Here is a 26,639-nt window from a genome sequence, read left to right on the forward strand (position 1 = left end):
ACTCCCTCTCGCACACTCGCTCGCTCACTTTCTCTCTCACTCACTCGCTCACTCATCTCAGTGTCTTGGTTGTACTCATTCTCATAGCAATACAATCACCCTTGGTGATAGAACTATTTATAGAAATCATGTTTTTAACTGCTTTGTCACTCTGTGCAACATTACTGCAGCTCTTACATTAAGACAAGCATTTCTCAGAGCCTTCTGCATGTCCATGAGTGTCCGATACCTAAGATGACTGCAAGGATTTTAGCTGTCACTGATGCATGAAAATGTACAATTACATGCGTGTTTTATTCTTATAGAGCGAGCGCAGCTATCGATTACACCTGACCTTCCTGATAAAGAGCTCTGATTAGGAGCGGGTGGTACGACAAAAAAATCATCGTGGAAAGCTTTTCCCAATGCGTGCAATGCAACATGATATTCATGATAGTCTTGCAAAAGCATAAATGCCATTAAAACATAAAACACCTCGGTGTGACAAAATGAACAGAACTGAAATTCAATGAACTTTTTAAAACCTACCAAAACATTATTTAACAAGGAAGATGAGAATACTCCAATCAGAAAGCTACTTCCAATCAGCTACTTATTACTAAGGTGACGTAATATCGATATGGTGATAAATTGTGTCACAATAATCTGAGATAGCAGGAATCACAATATCTTTTTTATAACTTTTATAGGAACCATATAATTTTTTTTATGTCATTGTTTTATTTGATTACGTAATGTTATTACGAACATAAACCAGAACATTACGTTGGGGTTTTTTTTTTGGCAGTTTGTTAGCAAACCTATATATTTTGATACATATTGTGTATTGTAGAAATACTGTAACTTTAAGTGCCGTGATATAATATTTTCGTCACATCGTACACACCCCTAGTTAAGTTTAATGGCCCAAACGTGTTAAACAATACAGAGAACACCTGCAATACTCAATACAAACAATTGTGATGCAATTCACTGTCATATCATATCACAGATGTCTCTGTTATTCTGATATTCAGAATCAATCCAGAAGCTCCATTAACACCCAACAGTCCTAAGTGGGGTCGAACAGGAAAGATATTTGGATGACATTTAGTAGGGTTCTGCAGAGATTAAAAAAGAAGCACACTTATCTTGGGCCAAAACATTCTAGCAGTTGTAAAATATCAGACTTGTACAGTACATATATCTTAGCGATGCAGTAGAATGAAGATGAACTGCAGCACAGATATACGCCTGACACGAGGTGCAAATCACTCGACCTTTACAACACGCAGCCAACGTGACCCTGTGCATCAAATTCAGAAGATATACAGCCAAATTAGACACCCAGGTCCGGGTCGTAACTCACGGTGAGCACTAAATCCTGACTGGGTTATTTGCTTAAGCCTCGGAGTTTCCTTATACGTGTTATTAGCCTGTGAGAAAAAAAAAAACTCGTATCAGCTTTATCATAACTACTAAATACATTTTCTTATATTGAACTGATCAATGAACATCATGTACCATGGGAAGTTCTGCTATTTTGTAAGCATAGTTAATCAGTACATACTTAAAAAAGATAAAAAATCTCTGAAAATCCACGGTGATGGTCAACGCCGGAATGTTCATCATCTTCCCCATTAAACAGGAAGACTGGATTCCACACGGAGCCACAGACTTAATCAGAAATTCCTGCTTTCCTAATTAGCCATTTAACCAGGAGGCACTGTGGTAGTGAGCACACCTTTAATAAGAGTAGTAACACCTTAAACTGAGGCACAATGTTGTTGTTGTTGTTAAGTACCAAAAAGTCCTACTGTAAAAGGCAGAAGATACAGGCACATAAACTTTACCTAGAAATCCATATTCTATAAATATGCAAATTAAGAAAGTCGAATGACGCAATGTCTGTATTTGCAGCTCCTGTTATCACTTACATTATAGCAGCTATAACTAGTAGTTCCATCACCAGCCTCTCTTCTTTCTCTCTATAAGTTAATAAGATTAAAAATCAACAACAATGAATAAACGCAGCTTGTCATGTTGAAGAGAAACAGGAAAGCACAAATTCCTGTGTCCTGAAGACGTTCCTGAAGACATAATGTGGTGGGAAATGTACTGATTGTTAAACACTGACACTGGAGACTCCTTCCATACATTTTAAATAATTGTATCCTTACATTAAAATGCCACCGTGTTAGATTATGTAAATTGTTCGGCATAGAATTTCAATGAGCTGTTACTATGGAAACGATGCATTAATATAAACCCATGATTTGCCTGCGAGTTGCTGTTATAATGGATTTAAATCACAAAAAAAGATCTTTGATAAAGTTTTGTTTTCAATTATGTACATTTTCTGTGAAACCACTTAAATTAAACTAAATAATAAAAAAAAAATCTTTTTTTTTTTTTTTTTTTTAAAGATGCTTGTACATTTCCTGTGAATTTCCACAAATTTCACAAAATGAGATCATTTGATGATTTATAAAAGGGGGGATGGGTATGTTTGTAACACCATGAAGCACAGTCTGCGTTTTCCACTTATCTGAAAGTCCCATCCTTTTCCTGTTTGACTAATACTTTCAGTGGGGTGACATTGGGAGTGCTCAGATACGAACAAGATTCCTGAAATAGAACATGGAGCGCTTAGTGTACTCAGGATACCCCATTGTTAAGCAACTCATCTGAGTCATTAAATGTCACCCCAACCACCCATACACCCCCCGGCAATTCCCAGAAGTCTTCTATTCATCAGAGTTTACATCAGTGATAAAGTCAAAGCTTATACTAGATTATACTAATTTATAAATGATATATTTAATTAGACATTTTCATGAAGAAATTTTGTTGAAGTTTGTTAAAGTAAAAAGTGAAGAATTGAAAAAGTTCATATATGTAGAATTTTTTTCTGAATCGGGTATTTAAAAAAAAAAAAAAGCATTTCCACAAACAAGCAGAATGTAGGAAAAGCAGTGAGGAGCCTCAAAGTCTCCTCCTTAAGTTGCCAACCGTGTGCAAAGCTTCGCCAGTAATCCAAGCATCCATCAGTCTATCTTTCATACTGTTTATCCTACACAGGGTCGAAGGGGGGGGGGGGTGGGTGTTGGGGCTGGTGCCTATCCCAGGGGACTCGGAGCACAAGACGGGGCACGCCCAAGATGAGGTGCCTTCACGCACACACATTCACACACTACAGACAATTTGGAAATGCCAATTGGCCTACAACACATGTTGTTGAACTGGGGGAGGAAACCCCCAAAGCACAGGGAGAACATGGAAACTCCACGCACACAAGGTGGAGGCAGGATTCGAACCCCCGACCCTGGAGTTGGGAGGCATATGTGATTCTCCTGGTCAGTGTGCCATTTCATAGTGTTAATGTCTTAATTATTATTCTAATATACTAGAAACTGTTATAATTTTTTTTAAACTTCCACCAGGAGGTATCCAAACCATTGACTGGTAGAATACATACAACTTTACATCAGGACTGTTCAGAAGGGATGACGCCAAACACTATTTTGCCTGGAGAAAAAGCCATTTCACTTGAGAGGGAAAGGATGCAGGAAGTAAAAAAATAGTCTTCATCATCAGTAGCAGTTAATTCTGCTTTGTGGAAGTAGGTGGACTTTTTCACTGTGAATCCATTAACCATGGAATTGTGAAGCAATCGAAAACAAGATGGCGGCTTTCTTTCAGGGGAAAAAAATAATAGAGGAACCACTAATTATTAAGAAACTCTTGCACTAGAGTTTGACCTTTTCTATTTACTTGAGTCTCTTGTAGTGACCGCTACTGTTGTCGCTTGTGGGTGTGCACTGTCCAGTGGAGTATAATAAACTACTAGCTACATACACTCACCAAAAACTACAACATTCCAAGCATGTAATGTCTCTGTACACATTTAATGAGATAAGATAAGATAAATCATTCGTTATACGTATTGCTGTGCTCTGTGTCATCTATTGCTTTTGTTACTCGCTAGTGTGAACGTAGGATTAGTCTTCGAGTTAGAAAAAAAAACAAAACTCTGTGACATAGTGTAGGTTCCTATTTTGATTAATTTAACAGTGCAAGTTTTCTGCATACAAAAACAACCAGGATGACTGTACTAGAGCAGTGGTAGCAAAGCAGTCTATTGATCAGAAGGTCATGAGTTCATATACCAGCACTGCCAAGCTGCCACTATTGGGCCCTTGAGCAAGGCCCTTAACCCTCAACTGCTCAGCTGTATAAATGAGATAAACGTACGTCACTCTGGATAAGGGTGTCTGCCAAATGCCGTAAATGTAAATGCACGCTCTTACGAGTGCATGGTAACTCTTCTACAGAAAGACCCATAAAACTCTCCGAAACCAAACGGCCACCTCGTATCAACGGGCGTGTGGTCAAACCGGACCTGTGCCCTGAGAAGCATTCGAATAACGCGTCCACAAAAAAACATTGCCATAAAAACCTTGTGACCAAGTCAAACAAAGCAGCAGTTTGGCGCAGGATCTGGGGTTCGAAAGCATTCCGTGTGGTTATATGGATCACAGACGGGCTACCATATGTGTTTTCACGAAATGTTTGGCCTGGCAGTGCTGGTATTAACATGAAAGCTTCAGCTCGCAGAAGACGACTGATTTTAACCAGGCGCTTTTTTCTGCTGAAAGAGGGAGTCTAGCTCTGTGTGGGAACAGATGAATCATAGCAGCAGCTGGGTGGAACACCACCAAAACTGCTATTAGCCAGCAACCGGGAACAAACTTTCACTTTCACACATATATGCGAGAGATGAAGAGATTATGAAGACGCGCATATATCAACAGCTGACAACAAGGCCGTATGATGAAGCATGATTTACAGTGAAGGGCTCCACTTATTCAAATGAATGAAGAGGTGAAGCGGTTTCCATTGCTGGGTAATGAGGAAGTCTGTTTACTGAGAAGTTTCGGCCGCGGCTATATCGAGTTTCGCGGCTGCCCTTGCGATACAGTGGCAGCTGATGAATAGAGCCAATTCTGCGAGGGCTGATAAACACCGGAGGGAACTAAACATATGAATAGCTCTTTGCACAATCATCACCCTGAGGTAGTGTTTTATCATTGTGGTACATAACAAAGCTGGCTACAGAGTGCCACGACATGACTCACAAATGCATGTCTACGATTCGGTCCCAGGTGGATTATAATCACCACTTAGACCACAGTGCTGTTGAATTCTCGATTCCGATTGGACGGCTAATTCACAGAGACTTGTAGGGCGGACTCTACACGTAAACAGATTTTTTTTTTTTTTTTTTTTAAATAAGCATTTTGTAGTCGTTGATAAGGTGACGTTTTCTGTGAGGAGAAGTTTATTTAAAAGTCTTTTACATCTAAAAATCGATGTATAGCTCCGGATACACTTGTGGCCGTGTAAAAACATAAACCCTCTACATTACATTACATTACATTTATTCACTTAGCAGACGCTTTTATCCAAAGCGACTTACAAATGCTACGCATCTTTCAACAGAAGGATCAATTCGTCGAATGCTGATGTGACTTTCTCAATCATTCAGCTGCTGTTCAAGCCTTTAAATTAGATGATGACACTGTGGGCTGTAAAATCAATGTGACTGCAACACACACGCACACATGCGCACACGCATGCACGCACAGCTTGACTTTGAAAAGTTTATAGCCCATTCTTTAGTGGCAGGCCGGGCTCTTCGGTGTAAAGTGATCCGGTGATCAGAGGGTGATCCCCCTGTGAAGGCCTCGGTCGGCGCACTCTGAAGTGATCTAACGACAAACTCACATGTTCAGACAGATGTGAGTAAGCCGTGACTGCCTTGTGCACCAACCCTATTCATCTACAAAACACATCCCACAACATCACACACACGCCTGAGTCAGACTTCAATCTGAATGCTGGTTTTTGTTTTCTGTCAAGATTCAGGAAGAAAAAAAAAAGGGAAAAGTATGCGCCAAAGCAGCAAACAAAGCTATCTTTTCTTTTCTCTTGTTCTTGTCACAGGAGCTTGTCTTATCACACTCGATGATATCTCTCGTGTGCCACTTGGTTGAGTTTTGTCACACCTTTAGACTCTTCTGGCTGATCAATAATCCAGCACGACGATCGAGCTGTGTTACATGACACGCTCTGAGCATGTGAGACGTTCAGGTTCTGACACTGGCTTCAAGAGACAAACTTGTTGAAAATACATGATCAAGGTTTTGAAACTGGGATTCAAAACAACAAGTCCTGCTCTGACCTAAATATGGCCTCTCAACTCCAGCTCACTGTAAACCTCAATCCCACATGAAAACAAAAAACAAAAAAACATCTGCCACAGGCTCAACTGAGCTCACTCCGGCTATGTTATTACTCAACTTGTACAGTCACACAGGCTTAAATAATACGAGATGTTCGTCATGTTAGTGTGAGACTCAACTGATGTTTTAAATGTTAAACATAACAAAACAATGCATCAAGTCTGAGCACCAAGTCTTACAGAACACCACCAGTGTTTCCTGAAATGCTGATTAGGCACAAAATCAGATAGCATCACATGCATGTTTTTAGGAGCGTATTTGCATCAATCAATCTCATGCATGAATGCATTTAGGATATGTGCAATAATGTGCACAATCATGCAGCATGGATGAGAATCTGTTTTGTCTTTTAATCGGACATAATGCCGAATCCTTAGAAGGTGAGATTTCATTTATATATATCCACGCGCATTCGCCCGCATTTCATTTGCATGATGATTCTCATCTCATTTCATGTCCCCCGCCCCAAATGTATTTTTGTACCCCACCTCGGCTTCTTTGCTCGCGCTGCTTACCGTCTGCACCTCGAGCGAGCAGTTCGTTCTCTTCACCACCAGGTAAAACGGGTAATCCTTGGCCACCATGCTGTGGCTCTCGGTTGCCGCGTCACAGGAAACGGCGGTTGGATGAGGATAGTCGCAAGCCGACCTCCCAGCCACGGTGCCCGCCAGCTCAGCTCTACGCACGAGGAATCGCAGCGCTCCTGTGCACACACACCGTCCACGAGAGCATCCCGCGCCCGTTGCTGCTGCCGCCGCTCGCGACTGCACGACTGAGAGTGCCGGAGAGCTGTGGCGAGTGCGTGTGAGCCTGTGTGTGCGCGTGTGAGTGAGAGGGTGAGAGAGAGAGCGAGCGAGCGCGCGAGCAGTTAAAAACTCTTCCACGTGGGTGCACGAGCGCGCCGCTCACTGTAGCCAGTCATTTTGGCTACTCCCCTCAGCACTTACTTGCTACTGTGTGAACTGTAAATGCAAACTAAACATCCCATGAAACCCTGAAAAGATGAAAAGCAGCCTAAAAAATAATCATAAATAAATAGAATTCCCTCATGATAATTATTCAAATCAAAATCATCTAAACAGTAATGTTAGTAAATAAATAGTTCCCTGACCAAACAGATGTCTATACCGAGTAACATAGCTACTAAATACTACGCTAGTATTGTAGTATGCCTGGGTGGTTGTTTCCCCCCTTCCCAGACCAGTTTCCAAATGTGGGCGGAGTTCCACGGTCCACTCACATATATAGGTGGGCGGGGCTTCTTGTTCCACATTGACTTTATTCACAGTACATCCATCCATCCATCCATCCATCCATCCATCCATCCATCTTCTACCGCTTACTCCTTTTCAGGGTCAAGGGTTACCTGGAGCCTATCCCAGGGAGCATCGGGCACAAGGCGGGGTACACCCTGGACAGGGTGCCAATCCATCGTAGGGCACAATCACATACACACTCACACAACCATTCATACACTCCGGACACATTGGACATGCCAATCAGCCTACCATGCATGCCTTTGGACTGGGGGAGGAAACCGGAGTACGCAGAGAAAACCCCCGCAGCACGGGGAGAACTTGCAAACTCCGCATACACATGGCCCCGGCGGGACTCGAACCCCGGACCCTGGAGGTGTATACACAGTACAGTGATAGATTATTTGTAGTAAATTCCATTTATTTATTTATTTTTTAAAACTTCGGGACCTCAAGCGGCACTGTGTTAAAACAGGCATGATTCTGTAATGGAAATCACCGCATGGGCCCAGAAACCCCTCCAGAACATCCACAAATTCTGGTTATAGCTCCATCATGCAAAGAAGAAGCCATATGTGAATATGGCTTTGGGCCAAAGCTTTTTTAAAATGGACTGAGGCAAAGTGGAAAACTGTTCTGTGGTCAGACGAATCGAAATTTGAAATGGACTCCGTGTCTTCTGAACTAAAGAGGACTAAAGAGGAGAGGGACCATCCGGCTTTTTATCAGCGCTCAGTTCAAAAGCCTGCATCTCTGATGGTATGGGGGTGAATTAGAGCCTATGGAATGGGTAGCTTCCACATCTGGAAAGGCATCATCAATGCTGAAAGGTATGTACAGGTTTTAGCGCAACACATGCTTCCATCTAGATTCCATCCCATCTTTACTTCTGAGATAAGATACTCTTTTTATATATACAGTACGAGTAGTGCAGTGGGATTTAGCTCTTGCTTAACGTTTACCTAAAGAGAGCGATGCGGCAGTGCTTTAGCGCTTTAGTCCTTTAGTCTGTTTGGCTCTCTCGCCTCGTCATCAGAACGCTCTGCTCAAACAGATCGGCTTCCAAAGCTTCAACTTTTATGCTAAAATCGGCGTTAACGCCATCAAGCTTGTCATTTAGCGGATCGCTAACTAGCTGAGCTGAGTTTCTGCTGTAACTGCGCCATAAAACTGCACTGCATTCTGGACTTTTGAGTGCAGAGTTTGCATCAAGCACTTTTACGCTGGATTTCTCATTAATATGACGATGAGCATCAAGGAAAATAGTTTGTAAGCGGTGCTGTGGCCTCAGTAGGTTTCAAAATCCAACAGCTCAGCGTCAGTAAGGTTAACAAGCAATTTGCTGTCAAACTGTTAAAACACTTGGTCAAAATGACCGAACATAAACAGTAGCCCAGCTGCTCCACATGTAGCTGGAACTGTTTTCCAAAACACCGTATCCCGATTGTACAACAGCTGAAGAGCTTTTGTTTGTAGCAGAAACCATTCGACCCACCATTTCAATTTCCACCGTTAAACTGACACAGACTGTTTGGACTACAGTTTACACACACATCTTCCGGCTGTGGAGTCTAATAACTTCAATGTGTGCAAGCTGGAGAGTGAGACGGACAGAAACCTAGGGAGGGAGCGGAAATAAAACTGGTGTCCATTCATTCACCATTCTGTGAACAAGAACCATCTCTTCGCTTCCTCAGGGCAAAGCTAAATTCTGTGCCAGTTGGGGTGCTTTTTTATGATTTGTTAATTGTTGAGAGGGATAGCAAATAATCCTTGTCCCCAGATAGCCCTGCACGGGAGCTCTTGCTCCAGTCGCCGGGAGCAGGAAATCAGTCAGAGTTTTAAGAGCCTTTGTTCTGGCCTGAGGTTCCTGCCATTGTGCAGCTATCAGGCGTGGGGAAGTGTGCTGTACTTAGCCAGGAGTGTGTGTGTGTGTGTGTGTGTGTGTGTGTGTGTGTGTGTGTGTGTGTGTGTGTGTGTGTGTGTGTGTAGGAAGAGGTCAGGCCTGGTTGCTGGAGCCCCCGGGAAGCATGATGACTGTAAACAGCCAGCTCTGACACTCGCTGTCACTCAAACAACAAGAAACAAAAGGCACTTGGTCTTGACCCGAGGACAAATGGGCCTCTGGATAATTTCCAGACTCTCGGCTGTGATCCAAAGCCATTTCTTGAGCAGGTTTTTGTTACGTATGTACTAGTGTTAATCTGAAATTGCTTCACCAGAATCAATGGTGGGACATAATTCTACATAAAAACCAGCATAGCGTATATGATTCATAATTACCTTGCTGCATTCTTTGCAGCATAAGGTAAGAATCCCCTACCGTGGGCAAACTTAACCACACTGACAAAAATCCCCTTCACAGAAATTGCTGAACTTGTTACTTTGTCATTTCCACTATGGAGAAAAAAGCTGCATGATGGTTATATACTGTGGTCGAGGTTTGGGTTCCACACAGAACCTCACATTTCTGTTGCATCATCTTTCACTTTCCATTCAGATGTACAGCTGAGCTGTGTGTGTGTGCTTTTGTGAGCAACTGGAAATTGAGCAACGGTGTCTAAAATGAAATGACTTTATTGCAGAGATGTCACTTTTAAAAAAAAACCCACTTCATTGCTTCATCAGATGTTTTCTGAGACGTGCGATGAAACAAACTTCTGGAAGTCTGGTGTGTTTGAAGTTCATAGAGGATTCTGGTTATTTACAGGCTGTCCATCAAACAAAAAAAATGATGTGAAAGCGCATGTTTTGTGGTTGCCTGTTCAAAAAAAAATGACCACATGCTCCAACAATCTTGCAGTTTTCATCAGGATAAAAACATTATCATTTCTATAGCAACGACTATAGTAACGATATGGTGACGTTTTCTGTGAGGAAATGTTTCTTAAGCATTTTTGTAATTGTCAGTGCTTTGCAACAGTTAAAAGATGAAGCTCGAATTATTTTTACACAGTAAAATCTTCAGGAAGGAGTATGTTGCGCTTTGTGGTGTCTCGCTAATGTGACAATCTGCATTTTTGTCTTATTAACTTATTTTAGGTGAGAGAGAGAGAGAGCGATTATAGGCTGCTATAACATAGTAATAACAGGAAATAACTTGTTTTATAGACGTTCCAACATGAGAAATGTATTTAAACTAATACCTTCACTAAGCTACTGAGAAAGAGAAACACGTTTTAGAAGAGATTGTCTGAGTGAAAGCTCCTGCAAGCTTCTGCCCCTTTTTAAAATCAACAAATGGCCAGTTGTTGAGATGAGTGATATGTTTGGACATGTTGATTTCTGAGAATAATTTTTCTGAGCTGCCTTGCCCTCTCCCCTTTTCAAATTTATGTATAGTACAAGTTTTATTCAAAGTTAGTACTAGTATACCAATGTATACATGGAAAGACGTACACTAATGGAAAAAGGCATCTACTCACGCTTTGTGTGATGGTTGGAAAAAATAGTTGGGAAAATAATTCTATATTTTTGTTTTATATATTAAAAGAAATGTTGTAAATTGTATTTCGGAGTCTATTTTTGAGAATAAGTCAGAATTTAGTCTGAAACAAGTGTACAACTAAAATATAGTACACAATCAGCATTACCTGATACGCTAAAAGTACACTTTACAGGTCAAGAGCTTCAGTTAATGTTCACATCAAACATCAGAATGAAGAAAAAGTGTGATCTCTGGGACTTTGATTGTGGCATGGATGCTGGTACAACATGTGCTGGTTTGAGTATTTCAGAAACTGCTGAGCTCCTGGGATTTGCACACACAACAGTCTCTAGAGTTTACACAGAATGGTTTGAAAAATAAAAACCACTGAGTGAGCGACAGTTCTTGTTGATAAGAGAGATCAGAGGAAAATGGCCAGATTGGTTCAAGCTGCCTGGAAGGATATAGCAAACACAAAATGAAACAAAGCTACAGGGTCGTAAATGCAAAGCCTGATTCTTCTCTAAGGCCAAGGTCAGGTTTGATTCCAGTGAGCGGAGTATTGCTAACCTTGAGCTTCCTCATGTGGAAGTTGTTTTGGTTTTAATAGCAGTGTTGTAATGGAAGTGGTTGCTGGCTTAATTAATTACATTCCTCTGCTCCTGAAAGTAAAACCTTGTGGTCTGTCTGCTCTTGCAGTTGATAAAAACAGAGGTAAAATGAAATGTATAGTATGTGCATGAACCAATAATGAAAGTGCTTTCTGTATGAAATACATACACAATGGGATTTAGCTAAGAATGGCAGCCTTGAGGTGCTTCATGTCCAAAAATGTGTGGTGCTAAAAATCAGGACAAGGATTCACAACTATTTAAAAAAAGAAATACTCAGGTGCCAAACTGAGTTACATAAGGGTCTGGTGTAAATACACCATATGCATCAGCTCTCCAATGGAGAACTATTGGCTTAGTAGGTAGATGTGGAAATGGTGCATGTCCACATTAAGGAACTAAAATCATCTTAGCAGTGATGCAAGTCAGTACAAGTCATAAATCTCGTGTAAATTTAATGTAGGATGAGTTTTCCACTTCACCAACCTGACTGTGAAATTGCCTTGCTCCGAGATCTGCTCAAATCTAAACGCTTCAGTGGTTAGAGCGATACTGTGAGACAGAAAAAGATCCGTATAGAGGAGGGTACAAAAGGAAAAAGCCAATTCCTTAAGGACATTAATTAGAGGCACAGCACGCAAGGAAGCCACATTTAACTCTGTGTGATCACATTACATTTAGGCTTTGTGCACGGAGGAGTAATATGGGGATGTGCTCCATATGTGAGCTAAATACACAAACAAGGGCACAAAACCTCAACCTTTTATTATTACATGCTTCAGCAAAGTTATTACTGTAACTGGATTAAGGTCAAATTTGGACTTTGTTTTTGGCAAAACAATGGGTTATAATGTTATAATCAGTATCTTAAAATCACAGAACTGTCAGAGAGGGTTAGGGTTCTAGTCCTGGCTAACAATCATTGAAAACCACTAGAGATTTCTAGTGGTTTCTAATGGATTTACATGCATTTCTGCTGGTCTGTAATGGTAGTATAATGGAATGTGTTATTCCTGAATGTGTTATTCCTGATGGCTGACCTAATTTTATTTTGATGCTGATCATCTAACCATTAAAAGAAGAAGGTCCTACTGGTTTCTGAGTAACGAAAAAATCTCAAATGGAAATCCTGTAGGAAACCAATGAAAACTATTAAGCCATTACATGCTGGAAAATATCAGAAATTTTTTTCAGTTTGATTAATTGATTCAAATGTCAAGTATTAAAAAAAGCTCAAAGTTAACATGCTGTATCTACTCTGAGATTAATCAAAGCCAAACCTAGAACTGTCAAAGAGATTTATATTCCTAGCAAAAAATCATTAAAAACCATTAGAGATTTCTAATGGTTCCTAATGGATTTAAGTGTGTTTCTGGTGGTCTGTTTAATAGAATAGGTCATTCTTAATGGTTCCTGATAGCTTATCTCATTTTTCTTCTGATTAAAGAAGACCCTGGTAGAATTTCTAGGAACTTCTAGGAACGAATCTCTAGTATTTGTAAATCAGTTATACCATAAGGACATGAAACAAGTGGTGAGATGCTACAATACCAAACAAGGTAGGATATCTTTGAATGAGCTCTAATGTATATTATCCGTCATCTACAAGTCTCCCCAAGTTACCTACAAAGTGCTGGTGACAAATTAACGTAAAGAAAATAGTGTCTGTTGTGCTGTGGGGGCATTTATTTATTGTCCTGGCATGGTTTGAGTCCACTTGTCCCCTATGAAGGATGCATCACTACAAATCAATACAAAGTTCTTCTGACTGATCGCCTTTATCGGATATGATGGGAGTGGTTTCTTCCAGGATGACTCTGCGCCCCACCCACAGGGCACGAGGGTTCGCTGAATGGTTCGACACAATTAAACACTTATGAGAGTGACAAGTTAGAAAGATATTCCCAACTAAGGTGTCCAGAGAATTGCACAGATCCAGTGACTTGTAGAATCAACGCCTGTTCTGGCAGCTTGTGGCGGCTCAACACACTTTATGTTGGTTTTTCCTTTAATTTGTCACCCTGCAGTAGATTCATCATGAAACCCTACCAGGAGAAACATCCCCAAGGAAGAGGTGTGTTTGACTTACACGGCAAACAACATAAACAATACCAAGAGGTTGGCAATCTGCTTTGTGTCTGAAGCAACCTGTGGAGTACTTGGATTGCTCTCTAATAATAGTCTGCCTCAAAGCCTGGGTGGTCTATTAGTGTTGGATTTCTATTCTAGATTGGCCTATTAAAAGTATAATCACTAAAACAGCCAGTGCCACTATAAAATGCATTTGTGAAACAGTGTTTTTCACCTTGATTTCGACTTTTCAGCACATTTTTAATGAAATATATAAAGAATATTGTAGTGTCACAGACTGCATGATATCTACTTGGAAACCCAGCAGGAATACCACAGAAATAGAGATTACCAGTTGCTGTGTTCTCCTAATTGTGATGTAATGTGGATGAACATTTGGTTCGCTAACTGTAATTACATTCTAATTTTAGTCACATAGAGTCTGTTCTTATTTATTTACCAATACGTTTGACAACAATGGCAAGACACTGAACCCCAAGTTTATCATGATGGCAAGTTAGCGCCTTGCATTGCAGGTCTGCTACCATTGGTGTGTGAGTGTGTGTGTGAATGGGTGAATGAGAAAATTCACTTTGGAACCGCTAAGGTTAAAAAAGCTATTTAAGTGCAGATAGACCTTAGACCATGGTTTGCCAAGGTTGGAGTGGAAGAATTTGAGTGGCCTGTACAGATTGTCTGACCTCAACACCACCGGGATGAATTGGAACGCTGACTGCCTGCCAGGCTTTCTTGCCTGATCTCACTGATGCTCTTGCTCGTAGAGTGGAAGATTGTCATAGCAAAAAAAGGTGGGATCGACTCCATATCAATATCAATGGCTTTGGAATGAGATGTTCCGCATGCACATATTGAGAGCGCGCCTCTGAGAGCATCCTGACCAACTCCGCCACAGTGTGGTATGGCAGCTCTACGGTATCTGAAAGAAAAGTCCTGCAAGGGGTGGTGGAAACCACCCAACAGGTCATTGGTGCCCAACTACCAGCCATTGAACATCGTCACCACAGTAGAGCATGCAACATAATCAGGGACTCCTCCCATCCCAGTCACAAACTGTTCAACCTCTTCCATCCAGGAGGACATACAGGAACATTCACACCAGATCCAGCAGGCTCAGGGCCAGCTTCTTCCCCACAACCATTAACCTGCTGAACTTTGCACTACACTGTTAGGCCACTGATGTTTTACTGCCTGTAATCATCCTGCAGCTATGTTCTATACTGTATATTCTGTATTATATCTATGTAATTGTAGATTCATAGTATATATCTGTATATTATCCGTATATACATTGTACATCATCCATAGATAATCTGGGTACTGTTGTATATACAGTGGACATATCTCTTGCATATATTTATGCATATATTATTCATTTATTTAATGTATATAAATTTATATATTCAACCTGCACTTTGTTAATCTGCACAATGCTACTATTTTCACTTCTGGTAGATGCTAAACTATATTTTGTTGCTAAGTAACTGTACTGTGCAATGGCAATAAAGCTCTGTCTATCTGTCTGTCTGTCTATTCATGTCAGGCCATATCACACCACCTTGCCATCTTTCCAATAGCACGTCCTGTCGTGTTTTATATCTTACATAATCACGCTCTCTGCTGCAATCAGAACTGTGCTTTATTGCAGTTATTGCAGTTACACATGCAATTAATTAGACTTTGTTATCAACCTGCAAAGTACGAGCATTAAGACAAGACGACATGGACACTGACAAGAACAATTGTACATATGCAGTACAGGAGCTTGTACACGTGTGTTTGGCATTCACTTTTATTTCCAGGAGCTCACTGTTCAACTCTATACTCTCGAACACAATAACACACTTTCCCAAAGCCCCAGACACAGATGCACCCTACTACAGAATAAACTGTCCTTTACATCATAGCAAGGATTCATTAGTTAGTGGTATTCCAGTGAAAATTGGTTTAAATGAGAGGTCTAGACTTCAGTTTCAAAGCTAATAAATGACCATGCGGTGCAGGAGGAAGTGACCTCAACCACACCAAAAACAAGGACATTAAAATGAGATAACACAGCTGTTTACAGTAAAAAAAGTTGAAAAGCCATATCCAGCAACTCTCAAGTGGTTCCCATAAGCCCCTCATGTCTCACCCAGACGACTCTGTGAACTTCCTTTATTTGATATAATTTCACCACTGAATCTATTTACTTAACATACAAGGTCCATATGATTCAAAAGCTTATCCAACAGACACCCATGTATTGGAATGTACTCGACTTTGATGTGGACAGAAGAATGATTCACAGACCCTCGGCATTACGCTCAGTCACAGGCACAGAGCGTCATCACAGAGTGTGAATTAATCTGTCTCGTTCCGAGCGCACCTACAGTGTCAACCTCCTTAGACAGTCAACACAGTCAGTCCAAAAGCGAGACCTTTATTTGAACGTCTGTTGAGGTGAATTCCCATGATCGTGATGTTTTATGAGGTCTCATGATAGGGAGTTCATTATCTGTCTCTAACCTTTGAAGTTTGTTCATGTCAAGTTCTCATAACCTGTTTATCATCATAAGGATAAAAAAGAAAAAAAGTTTCAAATGTTTAAAGGGACGTGATTACAGCCAGCTGTCCAGATCAGCTGAAAACAATAGGTTACACAAAGATAACTTATCACTGCATCATGGGTATTATGATGCACTGATTAATAATACAAGCTCTATATCAGTGTATAATCTGAAACCCTTGTCCTCTATTCTGCATATGTTCCTTATAACAACCAGAGGTTCCCAGGTTTTTTTGGCCTATAACACACCTGATTCAGCTCACAAATTGCTTGTACAACTCTAATCAGGAGCAGGAAAACCTAGAAAACCTACAGGCAAATGCTGTTGCCTATAACTATTTATATGACAGCTCTGACGGTAGTGCATCTACAAATCAAAGGTTAATATTAACACACTCGTTCTAATATGTTATTGTTTCTATAGCAACAGCTTACGTGGGACTTGTATGGAGGACATGCCACATATCAATTAAAGTCTATAAATAATATATGGATTGAAAAAAAAAAAAAAAAAGTACTGGTATTTGACAAGGAAAAGAGTTGATATGTTGAAGCTTTCTCTAAGATGATGATGTTTTTTAACATTTAAGGAAGGAGTCTCCAGTGTTACAGCTTTGTAAATGTCTTGAGGACAGAGGACTTTGTGATTTCCGAATTCTGTGTACCGTGACAAGCTGTGTTTTTTGTGTGTGTCTTATTAACATTGCGTGAGAAGGACAAGAAAAAAAAAAAAAAAAAGACTTGTGAGACAACGACTTTTTACAGCTTCTATAACGTATGTGATAACAGGACTAACTTATATTGCAAACATTCTACAACTCTAAATATAACTGTAAATGGATTAAAAACAAAACAAATATCATAACTCATTATCTCTCAAATCATTATTTTAAAAAAATAGTTTGTATTAGCAAATGGTATAAGGGGAATAAAACACTCCGGGATGTGTTGTGATTGGATAGCTAGCTGCACCACTGAAAAGGTTATATAAAAAAAATAATAATCATAATTTTTTAAAACAACAAAAAATTTATACCAAAAGATAAGACGCCTTATAGAATTATTATCCACATTTGATAAATTAGCAAATCATAAGCAGTCCTGTCCCAGTGCCTAATCTTGAATTAGAAAGCGTGCAAAATTGCCGCAATAAAACGTAACCAAGAAATGGTAGTATCGATTATTTAGTCGCAATGACAACAAAACCGACGTTAAAATAATATGTTGGCGATGTTTTAAAAATTATTTTTGGGCGACAATTAATATTGCAGCAATTAATAAATGGTCTTAGGAAGAAATAACCATTTAAAAGCAATAAAAACCTGTGCATCTTAACTTGTATGTAATTGTTGCATATGTCTCTCTGTGTTGTGTGTAGATGCTGAAGGATGTCATTCTGGATGATAAAGTATGTTCACGCATCGTGTAAAATCCGGCATTGTTGTGCATGATTACATAATGATTTGACTCTTAAACTGGAGGAAACAGTGGTGCTAATTCTTAAAAAACAGCAGCAGCTCAAACAGCAGCACTCTCACAGTGTCAGTGGAAGAGGGCTAAGAGAGAGAAGTGTGTCACTTGACCTTCGCTTCGTTTGATCTTAAAAGAAGTAGTGAACCGCTATAACCTGCTGGAGCTGGTGGGGGCCAAAACGTGGCCTGATGACGTCAGCGCTACATTTTCTCTAAAAGGGTCAAAGGGAGTGAAAACGCACCTTTGATGTAGCAGAATGAAAAGAAAATGAAGCTTGTGGGCTTCAAACCTGTGATGTGCACCAGTCCTGATTGAAAAACCTATGATTACTTGTTTCATTTTCTTTCTTGCTGCATGGAAATTGTGAAGTAGCTGTTAAGAGATGAAAAAGCCAATAAACACCTGGCGCATCAAACAACCATCCAAAAGTAAGAGTCTTGCAATTATATGAAAAACGATAAAGGTTTGCGTTGGCATTTTACTAATGAGTAATAAAGACAAAACAATGCAATAACGGAAATGTTAAAGGGACAATCATAATAAAGATTTATATTTTATGGGGGGGGGGGGGGCGTGGCGCATGGTGGCTTAGTGGTTAGCATGCTTGCCTCGCACCCTTGGGGTTAAGGGTTCAAATCCCGCCTCCTCTGCGCACTCCGGCTTCCTCTCCCAGTTCAAAGACATGCACCGTAGGCTCCAAGTTGTGCATAGTATGTGAATGGGTGTGCGATTGTGCCCTGCGATGGGTTGGATCACTGTCCAGGGTGTCCCCCTGCCGCAAGTCTAGGGCTGCACAATTAATCGATCGCGATTATGATTTTGACTTCCCATGATTACATGAACATGACTGACTGCGATACTGATGTTTAAAGTTCGTCCTCTGCTCATAGAAAACTCCGCTGCATATCAAATCAAGCGCTTCCTAAACTTACAGCCAATCACCATAGAGTGGCACAGGGATGACATCATTTTGTACACCAAAACCTGGAAACGAGTTAGCATTTTAGTGCTCGAGCTGCCAGCTTCGCTTGCACGAGGGGAAATCATGACACTAACATGATGCTTAATTGCACTACAGCGGTTGTCGGGGACATTAAACATCATCGCGCCGAACAGAAAAAACTTTGCAGATATACTCAGGACTCGAGTGACCTGTTCGGAGTTGTGTAATACAACTGGAATAAAAGCTACAGGAAGTCCAAAATACATCTACACCGCGCAACAGTTACTTTCACATTGCTTTTCATCACCTCAGTCAACCGAACAAGTGTGGAAATACTGCAAAGAAGCCATTATGATGAAAAGAGTAACACTGAACATCATATGCTTCTCTCAACTAGCCGATCTCACAAACCGCCATCTTTTATTGATCACGCAAAATGACCTGAACCTGCGACTGTGACATGCTCGTGTAGTCACAGCGGCGTCGGGCGGAGTAAATTATTAATAATGCTAACGCTACAAGGTGGGGTTTAATTCAATCTACTTTATTAAATAATTCCTCACCAATCATAATCAAGAGTAGAAACTGTTCAGTCTGTAAACATACAGTACGCTGCCGCTCTCCATCACTAACTCTAATAGACAGCGCATTCACTTCATTTAAACTCACGGATGCCAGATATCACTAGAAAAGTCAACTCCAGTTTCCATATTTTGATTGAATCCCACAAAAAACACAATATTATCAGCAGACATGGCAACACTGTACTGGGGGAACCGGTCTAAAAGGAACAACTGATAAACAAACAAACAAAAAAAACGAATAAAATGTAAAGACAGAAAATGTGCTTAGTTATAAATAAATCATCTAATATAAAAATAGATAATATAATAACTTCATAAAATATAAATAAAATGAGAAATTAAATGATGTTTATTTACTATGGGTTGCATTTAATATCAATTTGACATTAAGCTTAGTTCACTATTTCTGTAGAAGGCTATTAGCCTTTTTCCTAATATGGATCATTTTTGTGTTAGTCTACTTTTAATTAGGACTCTTTATTGTTTAAGATATTTAAAAATAAATATTTTATACTTGTTATTTATCAATTAACCAACAGTATCTCATTGCCATTATTTTAATTCAATTAACAGTGACCATGAGCAGAGGGCTTACATTTAACTGTTTATGACAGACCTCCTGATTAAAGCTTAAACAAAAAGATTGGTATCTGGATCGGTATCGGTCGTAAAAATTCTGATCGGTACATCCCTACTGAACACCATTACACTAAAATGCTTTGCATCTGACGGGTAAATGAACTCACCCAATCACATCCTATATGAGATTATTCAGATATATACACAATATACACAGAGTGGTTCGACAACTGACTCCAGTCCAGAACCAACAGCGGAAATGTCTAATAGTGTAGCTTTAAATATATTTAAGGGGAGCAGACCTCAAACACTGAACATTGATGTTTATTGTATTTGTTCACAAGGTGGAACAGGTTAACAGTTGTTTTTTGCATACAGTCTGTAAAATTAACTGAAAATGTTACATTTAGTTTATCAGAAGGTAAATTAATGTGTCATGGCGCACACTATGTTCCTAAATTCTGTCATAATTGACCAGCTCAAGGTTTCTCATGCCTATTTGTGTGTTATATTGTGCCACATTAACGTTACCACCTCTTAAAAAAATAAATAAATAATAAACTTCAACCATGCTCCAAAATTTTTGGCTGTGCTCCTACATTTTTGTAATTATGTAATGAAGTTAAAAAATGTTGCAGAAATGGTCTGGTTCTTCATCCTAGAATATAAATGTTGGTGTAAACGACTCACAGCAACAGCAGTAAAGGTGCTGCTCTGTAAATCTGGTTAAATAATCAGCCATAAAATTCATTAAAATGGATTGCAACCCCAATTCTAAAAAAATTGAGGAGTATAACCCCGGCATTCTAGCGCAATCCCCCCATTGGCCCTTCTCTATCATGGCTCCCTAATAATCCCTAATAATAATAATATATCACTCTCTCCTCTCCACTAATAGCTGGCGCGTGGTGGGCGTTCTGGTGCACTATGGCTGCCGTCGCATCATCCAGATGGATGCTACACACTAGTGGTGGTTGAGGAGAGTCTCTCCCCCTCTCTCTGGCTGTTAACACACCATCACTATGACGTCCTATGATGTTTCAAAAGTAAATACATCAACATATGGACTCAAATCACGGTTCTCACGCCACTTAATGGGGATTTTAATAATAATAATAATAATAATAATAATAATGTACAAAGAGCGATACGAGAACAAATAAATGCTATAAACCCCACCCATGATCCACAACCCTTAAATATTTCTTTATTACTTACAACACTGATAAAATCATAACCTTGGAGAGATTATCTCCAAGGACAGATGGAGAGAAAGCAAGAGACAGGGACAGAGAGGAAAACAGAAGTGCAAAACAAACAGGATGGTTTAATGTTGTGGAGCTGGTTTGAAAGGTAGAACTTGGGATCGATATTCCTTAATGTTTTTGAGGTTCCCTTCAAAGGCCAGCATGAAATGTCAGCAGACTGGTAAAATCTGGGTCAGCAGGACTGAGCTGTATCATGTCGCTTGCTCTTATCTCTTATCTCTCACCTCTACTGCATCAGGTTTCGTTTGAGTTGCTTTACTGGACATACACACTCTAAGAGATGTACTGTTTGACACTAAGAGGACTGTTTCTATAGGCACACATACATCAAGCTTTTAGCCAGATATTAATTCCAGAAATCCTCCGACATTATGGAAGGCAGAGTGAATTTAGAACACTATATGAGAGCAGTGTATTTCTTATCTACATTATCTGGGCTTGACGTAGTATAAAAAGCCCGACGGGAAGGGAGGAGATAAAAGTCTCTTCATGGAATTAGAGAGTGAGCTGCTCTGTACACATTACTTTAATAACGCTCATGTTCAGAAGATAAGGGAAATACGAACGCTTTAAATTTTATACATTTAGATTAGAAATATCCTGCATAACAAACTTCATAATGTACACCAAATGCACGCAAGAGCTAGTTGTAGTTGTTCGGTTTGGCAAGCAGAGCATCTGTATGAAAAATTCATGGTATGGGTTGAATTACAGTACTTAAAATGCACTTACAGTGTTGTTAAGAGGCTACATTTGATAACATAGATTACTGTTAGCTTAAAAATTCTGAATAACAGAACTAAATGTTTTCCCCCCATTTATAACAAAGACTTTGTCTGTATTTTTGTATACAGCCGATTCAGGGAGTCTTAGTTCAGTTCCGAAAATACGCTTTGCAAATTATCCCCATGGTACACTGAACGTTACGGCTACATATCTTGTATGTTAATCTAGCTAGCTAGCTAACATAGCTAATGATCGTGATAGCAAAAAAATGTCTGCTATTATGGTATATTTAAAAATTTCCTGCAAGTATGACAATGCAACTCAAGACTCCAAAACTGAACTTGCACTTGGGTGTAGCGGTTCCAAATGCCTGCTAGTTTACTAATAGTTTGCTAACTACTTGGCTATATACTTGTAATGGCTTGTTTTTGTTTTTTTTAAACTGTGGTAGAGCAAAAGTCAACTGAGTACAGACTTATTTTGAGGGAACAAGCTAGCTAACATTTGCTACTTGCCAAGCTACTTGAATGCAAGGTGTGGCTGTACCTTAATAATTAGCATTTCCTCCATTTTGTTGTTTTTTTATAGGCACTATGAACAGACACTGTTTTTTTCCCCCCTTTTTTTTGTTTTTTTTTTTACTGACGTACAAATCTTATTGACTTTTCAATGTTTTCAGATTTGGACTTTGCACTTTCCATTTTCCTGGCAACAAGACAAGCTGCATTTTTTTTTCTTTTTTAAATGTCAAGAAAGACTAAAAACAGAGGACAGTGAGGAAACGACTGTTTATAGTTGATATAACAAATGATAACAGGAAGTAATTTGTTTCGTTGACGTTACACAACATTAAATGTAACTATAAAAGGATTTTTTTTTTAAAGTAAAAAAAGTAGTGTTGTTTTTAAATACAAAATATTTTAGTGTTGGCAAATTGCTGTGGTATTATAGAAAAACTTTGGGGTAGTAACAGTAACTGTGCTTCGCATTGGGCTGCATCACACCACCCTGTTGTTGATTATTTTCCTTTAACCCTTCACTGCATGGTGTTGCCATATGGCAACAATTAATTTATCTCCAATTTTCTCATGCGCAATAATACAAAATTACTATTTTCCTATGCAAGTGTAAAAAGGGGGCGTTAACTTTGTCATAACAAAAAAATAAGTTACCATCCAACCATATACATCTTACAATGGTAATCCCTTTCTAGAAGATATCATTTTTACATTCTTACTTAAAAACAAACAAAAAAAAGTTTAATCTCAAACATTGTGTTATTTTTTACTATATGATACTTTCCACCACTGCACATTGTTGCCACACGGCAACGATTTACCAACAACAAAAAAAGTTTAATATATTTTTATTACTGGAGCTAATTCAAGTAATAAAAATCCATAAAAACTTTTTTTTTAAATAAAAATTCATGCAGTAGAGGGTTAACAGCACACTTCGGAGTGTTTTATTCCTTACATGATGCGTCATATGAGCTGAATATGCCAAATAAATTCAAACATTAGATAAAGAGTTCGTTTTGACTGCTGCTTAAAGGTGGAAAAAATGTTCCTAAGCCATTTAATAGATTACTGAGCTGTGAAGAGATGTTAAAATGTATTACTTGCTCACTGGTGCTCTCTCACATTAAGAGGAAACACAACAACATTTCTAAACATATTTCAAACCATGTGGTGCACTAAAACAGTGACTCAATACAAAATAAAAGGCAGGGATTATATTATAGCGTGATTTATTGGTCTGCTTTGTGTCTCGTGATGGCAACGTCTGCACTTTCTTGGCGGATACTAAAGCTGAGTGTGTGCACAACGTCATTTAGAAGAAGACACGAGAACACAGGTTAAAACGGCTGCATAGCAAACGCATTACTGCTGTGGCACTGATGTCAATGACCGTCACAAGTGTTAGTCAGGTCTGGCTGGGTGTAGAGAGGGAGAAAGCTCAGGATAACCAACCCCCCTACACACACTCAGACACATGCACACATTCTGACGGGGCCCCTTGTGTTTATATTGCCGTCTGCTTCCCCCAGGGTGAGTGATGAGTAACGTGGTGAAACCCTCTCACTCTCGCACGCTAGGTCCAGGAATACACTGAGAGACACACTGCAAGCTGACGATCTCGAAGCTGGCCGTTTCCACTCTGCACTCAGACTCAACTTGTCCAAGTTTAAACTGCTTACACTTGAACTGAACTTGACCTTGGACAGATTTGAAGGTAGTACATCTAACCTAAGATCCTGACGAATTAAGTGAGCTCAGTGTGAGCTACAGACCATTCAGAATAATGGAATAGTGGACACCAACCTCCACTCTTTCACCACTAGGCAGTTAGTTTATGGATCCATTGGTCGCATCCACCAACAGCACCAATTATTGTACAATGTCACTGAATTGAGCCTGGTTCCTCTCAAGGTTTCTTCCTCATATCATCGTAGGGAGTTTTTCCTCGCCACCGACTTAAAATCTGTATCCTGTGTTCATATGTTTCTGTAAAGCTGCTTTGAGACAATGTCCATTGTTAAAAGTGCTATACAAATAAATAAAATTGAATAAAATAACATTGAAATGGATTGCACAAATGGATGAATGTGACTTAACATAAAAGTGGACGGTCAGTTTGTTGGTCAGACTCTGAGGTTTGCCTTTTTGTATTTCATGTCCAAACACAACACAACACTGACACACCTACAACCCAGAATGTATGGAGTCGAATCTGTTTAAAAGTTGTTGCGGTGTCACGGTTAGTTACGGTGTATGATTAGGTACTACCTCACCTTTTCAAAATACAAATTTCTACATCTATTCACATCTATGGTTTATACACACGTGGTCCTCATCCCTTTTTGCAACCCTTCTCCTCTGGACTTGTCCTAAATCATACTACAGCAGCTTCCACTGCTCCATGCATGGAAGCGGCTGCACTGAAAACCCTTTGGTTGAGTCATCTGCTACTGTGGTATACGTTTTACATCGCTACCTCTACTGCCCCTCGTAGTATGTTTGTGACTTTATCATACACGATGGCTCTCAAACACACATGAAGAACATGGCATTGTTGATAACATGATATAATAACATGATAAATACTGATAGTGTAAGAAATGTTATGGAAGACTCACTGTCAAAATATCTTTTTAAGAACGATGACCAATTAGGGAATTTGATCTTTTTTGTTTCCTTTTGGTTTTTGTTATGTATATACAAGGATATGTGTATATAGAGACATTTTGTTATAAATTGTCCCTTTAATTTTTACCACTTGTGACTTTAAATGCTTGATTAATACCGCGATACCATGAACTAGGTTAAAATACCAAGAAAAAAAAACACCTGTTCAACAACACTAGGACACTCTGACTGATCTGTAAAATCACTGGACCTCAGTGCCATAGATTCAGGTTAAATGCCAAAATAGTCACCGTGAACTCTAGCTGAATTGCACACAGTCACTGAAGACACTAGTGATAGCCTTACCTGACAGAATTGCATGGATTCTTGTACAAATTTAAACGAGTTTAGTATTCGTCGATGACCCCCCCCCCCCCCCCATATCCCCATGCCTAATCATGCACCACTCCTTCTTGCTTTCAGCAGCATTCCTGTTACGTTTCTGAGAATTATTCTCCTTGAATGGCGGGTCCACACCCGGGTTTTTTTACATAATGTCAGCTAATTTCAGGCTTCCTCCAAAGCAGGGCTGTCCAGAACTCTTTCTCTTTTCAGGAAGATCACCTCTGACCCACCTACCCCGAAATAGAGAAGAGAACGCAGGTTACCTTTCTGGCTGGCAGCAAATCAAGATATGTTGTTTTTGATGTCTTTAACAATGCTTTGTATTGCTGTGTTCTCCAAACCAGTTGGTGGATCTGTACATATTGTACCAGCAAAGTGCACACAATAGGAAGATGTTTCCCAGAGGACAACCTCCTGAGAAAACGTTTCATAATTGCTGTTATGGTTTAAAAACTTGAGCAGGCTGTGTTCATTTAGGTGACTAATTTGGATTTTGCTCTAGGCTTAGTCTTTTGGGGTGGGGAATAAATACATACACATCGTTAATCATATTCTATTTTTAATTCAATTTCATTTAGAAAGCACTTTTAACTATGGACATTGTCCAATTTATTCCTAATGAGAAAGCTGGTTTTAGTCTAACTAAAGGAAAATCTTTAAATATGAATGGGTTCAAGAGCAAATGCAAAATTCAACGTAAACGTAATAATGATTGGTTCCCTTCTGTAATACCTTAATTATTTCTGTGCGCAATGATGAGGAAAAAGTTCACTGTAACGCCATCCAGTTAATCATTTCTGACATTTTCGTCAAGCTTTCAATCGTTCAGGAAAATGTCAATTTATTTTGTCAGACAGTTTGAGTACAAGGTTAAATTGTCTTCAGTTTAGTTTTCATCATGAAAAGTTTGTCGACGAGCATCAGCAACAAAATGAACTCTAATTTTAAGCTAGCAAAGTCAAACATTTCCAAACCAAAACACATTCACTCTGCGTTAAACATGTACAAGAGTTAAGACAGTAAATAATTGCACACATCATATGTCAGTGCCACTTAAACGACGAGTGGAAAATTACAGGCACCCCCGGAGCTCTGTTTGCTTAAACAAGCAATCAATCGCACATATGGTAAGGATTTAAAGGGACTAGTTCATTCAATGCAGATGTATTCGCTTTTTAGTACAAATCAGTCAATATGGAAATTAGGTTCCTGTCCACATCAATACACGCATAACATGCATAGCACTAATAGCGTTTTAGAAGCCCTGTGCAGTGATACCTCTGTGAGCATCTTATAAATATTTTAAACTTATTAAATAG

General features: G+C 39.5%; 1 protein-coding gene across 3 annotated transcripts in view; it reads right to left on the bottom strand.

Annotated features, from left to right (window-relative positions):
* Positions 1-26,639, bottom strand: part of arhgef3 (Rho guanine nucleotide exchange factor (GEF) 3) — a 93,455-nt gene that overhangs the window by 17,325 nt on the left and 49,491 nt on the right. Inside the window, exon 1 of one of the 3 annotated variants that reach the window (XM_053652613.1) lies at positions 6,800-7,083. The exons of the other annotated variants lie outside the window; for them this stretch is intronic. Within the exon in view, the coding sequence (XP_053508588.1) occupies positions 6,800-6,868 (69 nt within the window). The 5' untranslated portion in view covers positions 6,869-7,083. Of the gene's footprint in view, positions 1-6,799; positions 7,084-26,639 lie in introns of those variants that run through there. 3 annotated transcript variants of the gene reach the window in all.

The sequence above is a fragment of the Ictalurus furcatus genome, chromosome 21 (genome assembly GCF_023375685.1).
Source record: "Ictalurus furcatus strain D&B chromosome 21, Billie_1.0, whole genome shotgun sequence".
Classification (NCBI taxonomy): Eukaryota; Metazoa; Chordata; class Actinopteri; order Siluriformes; family Ictaluridae; genus Ictalurus; species Ictalurus furcatus.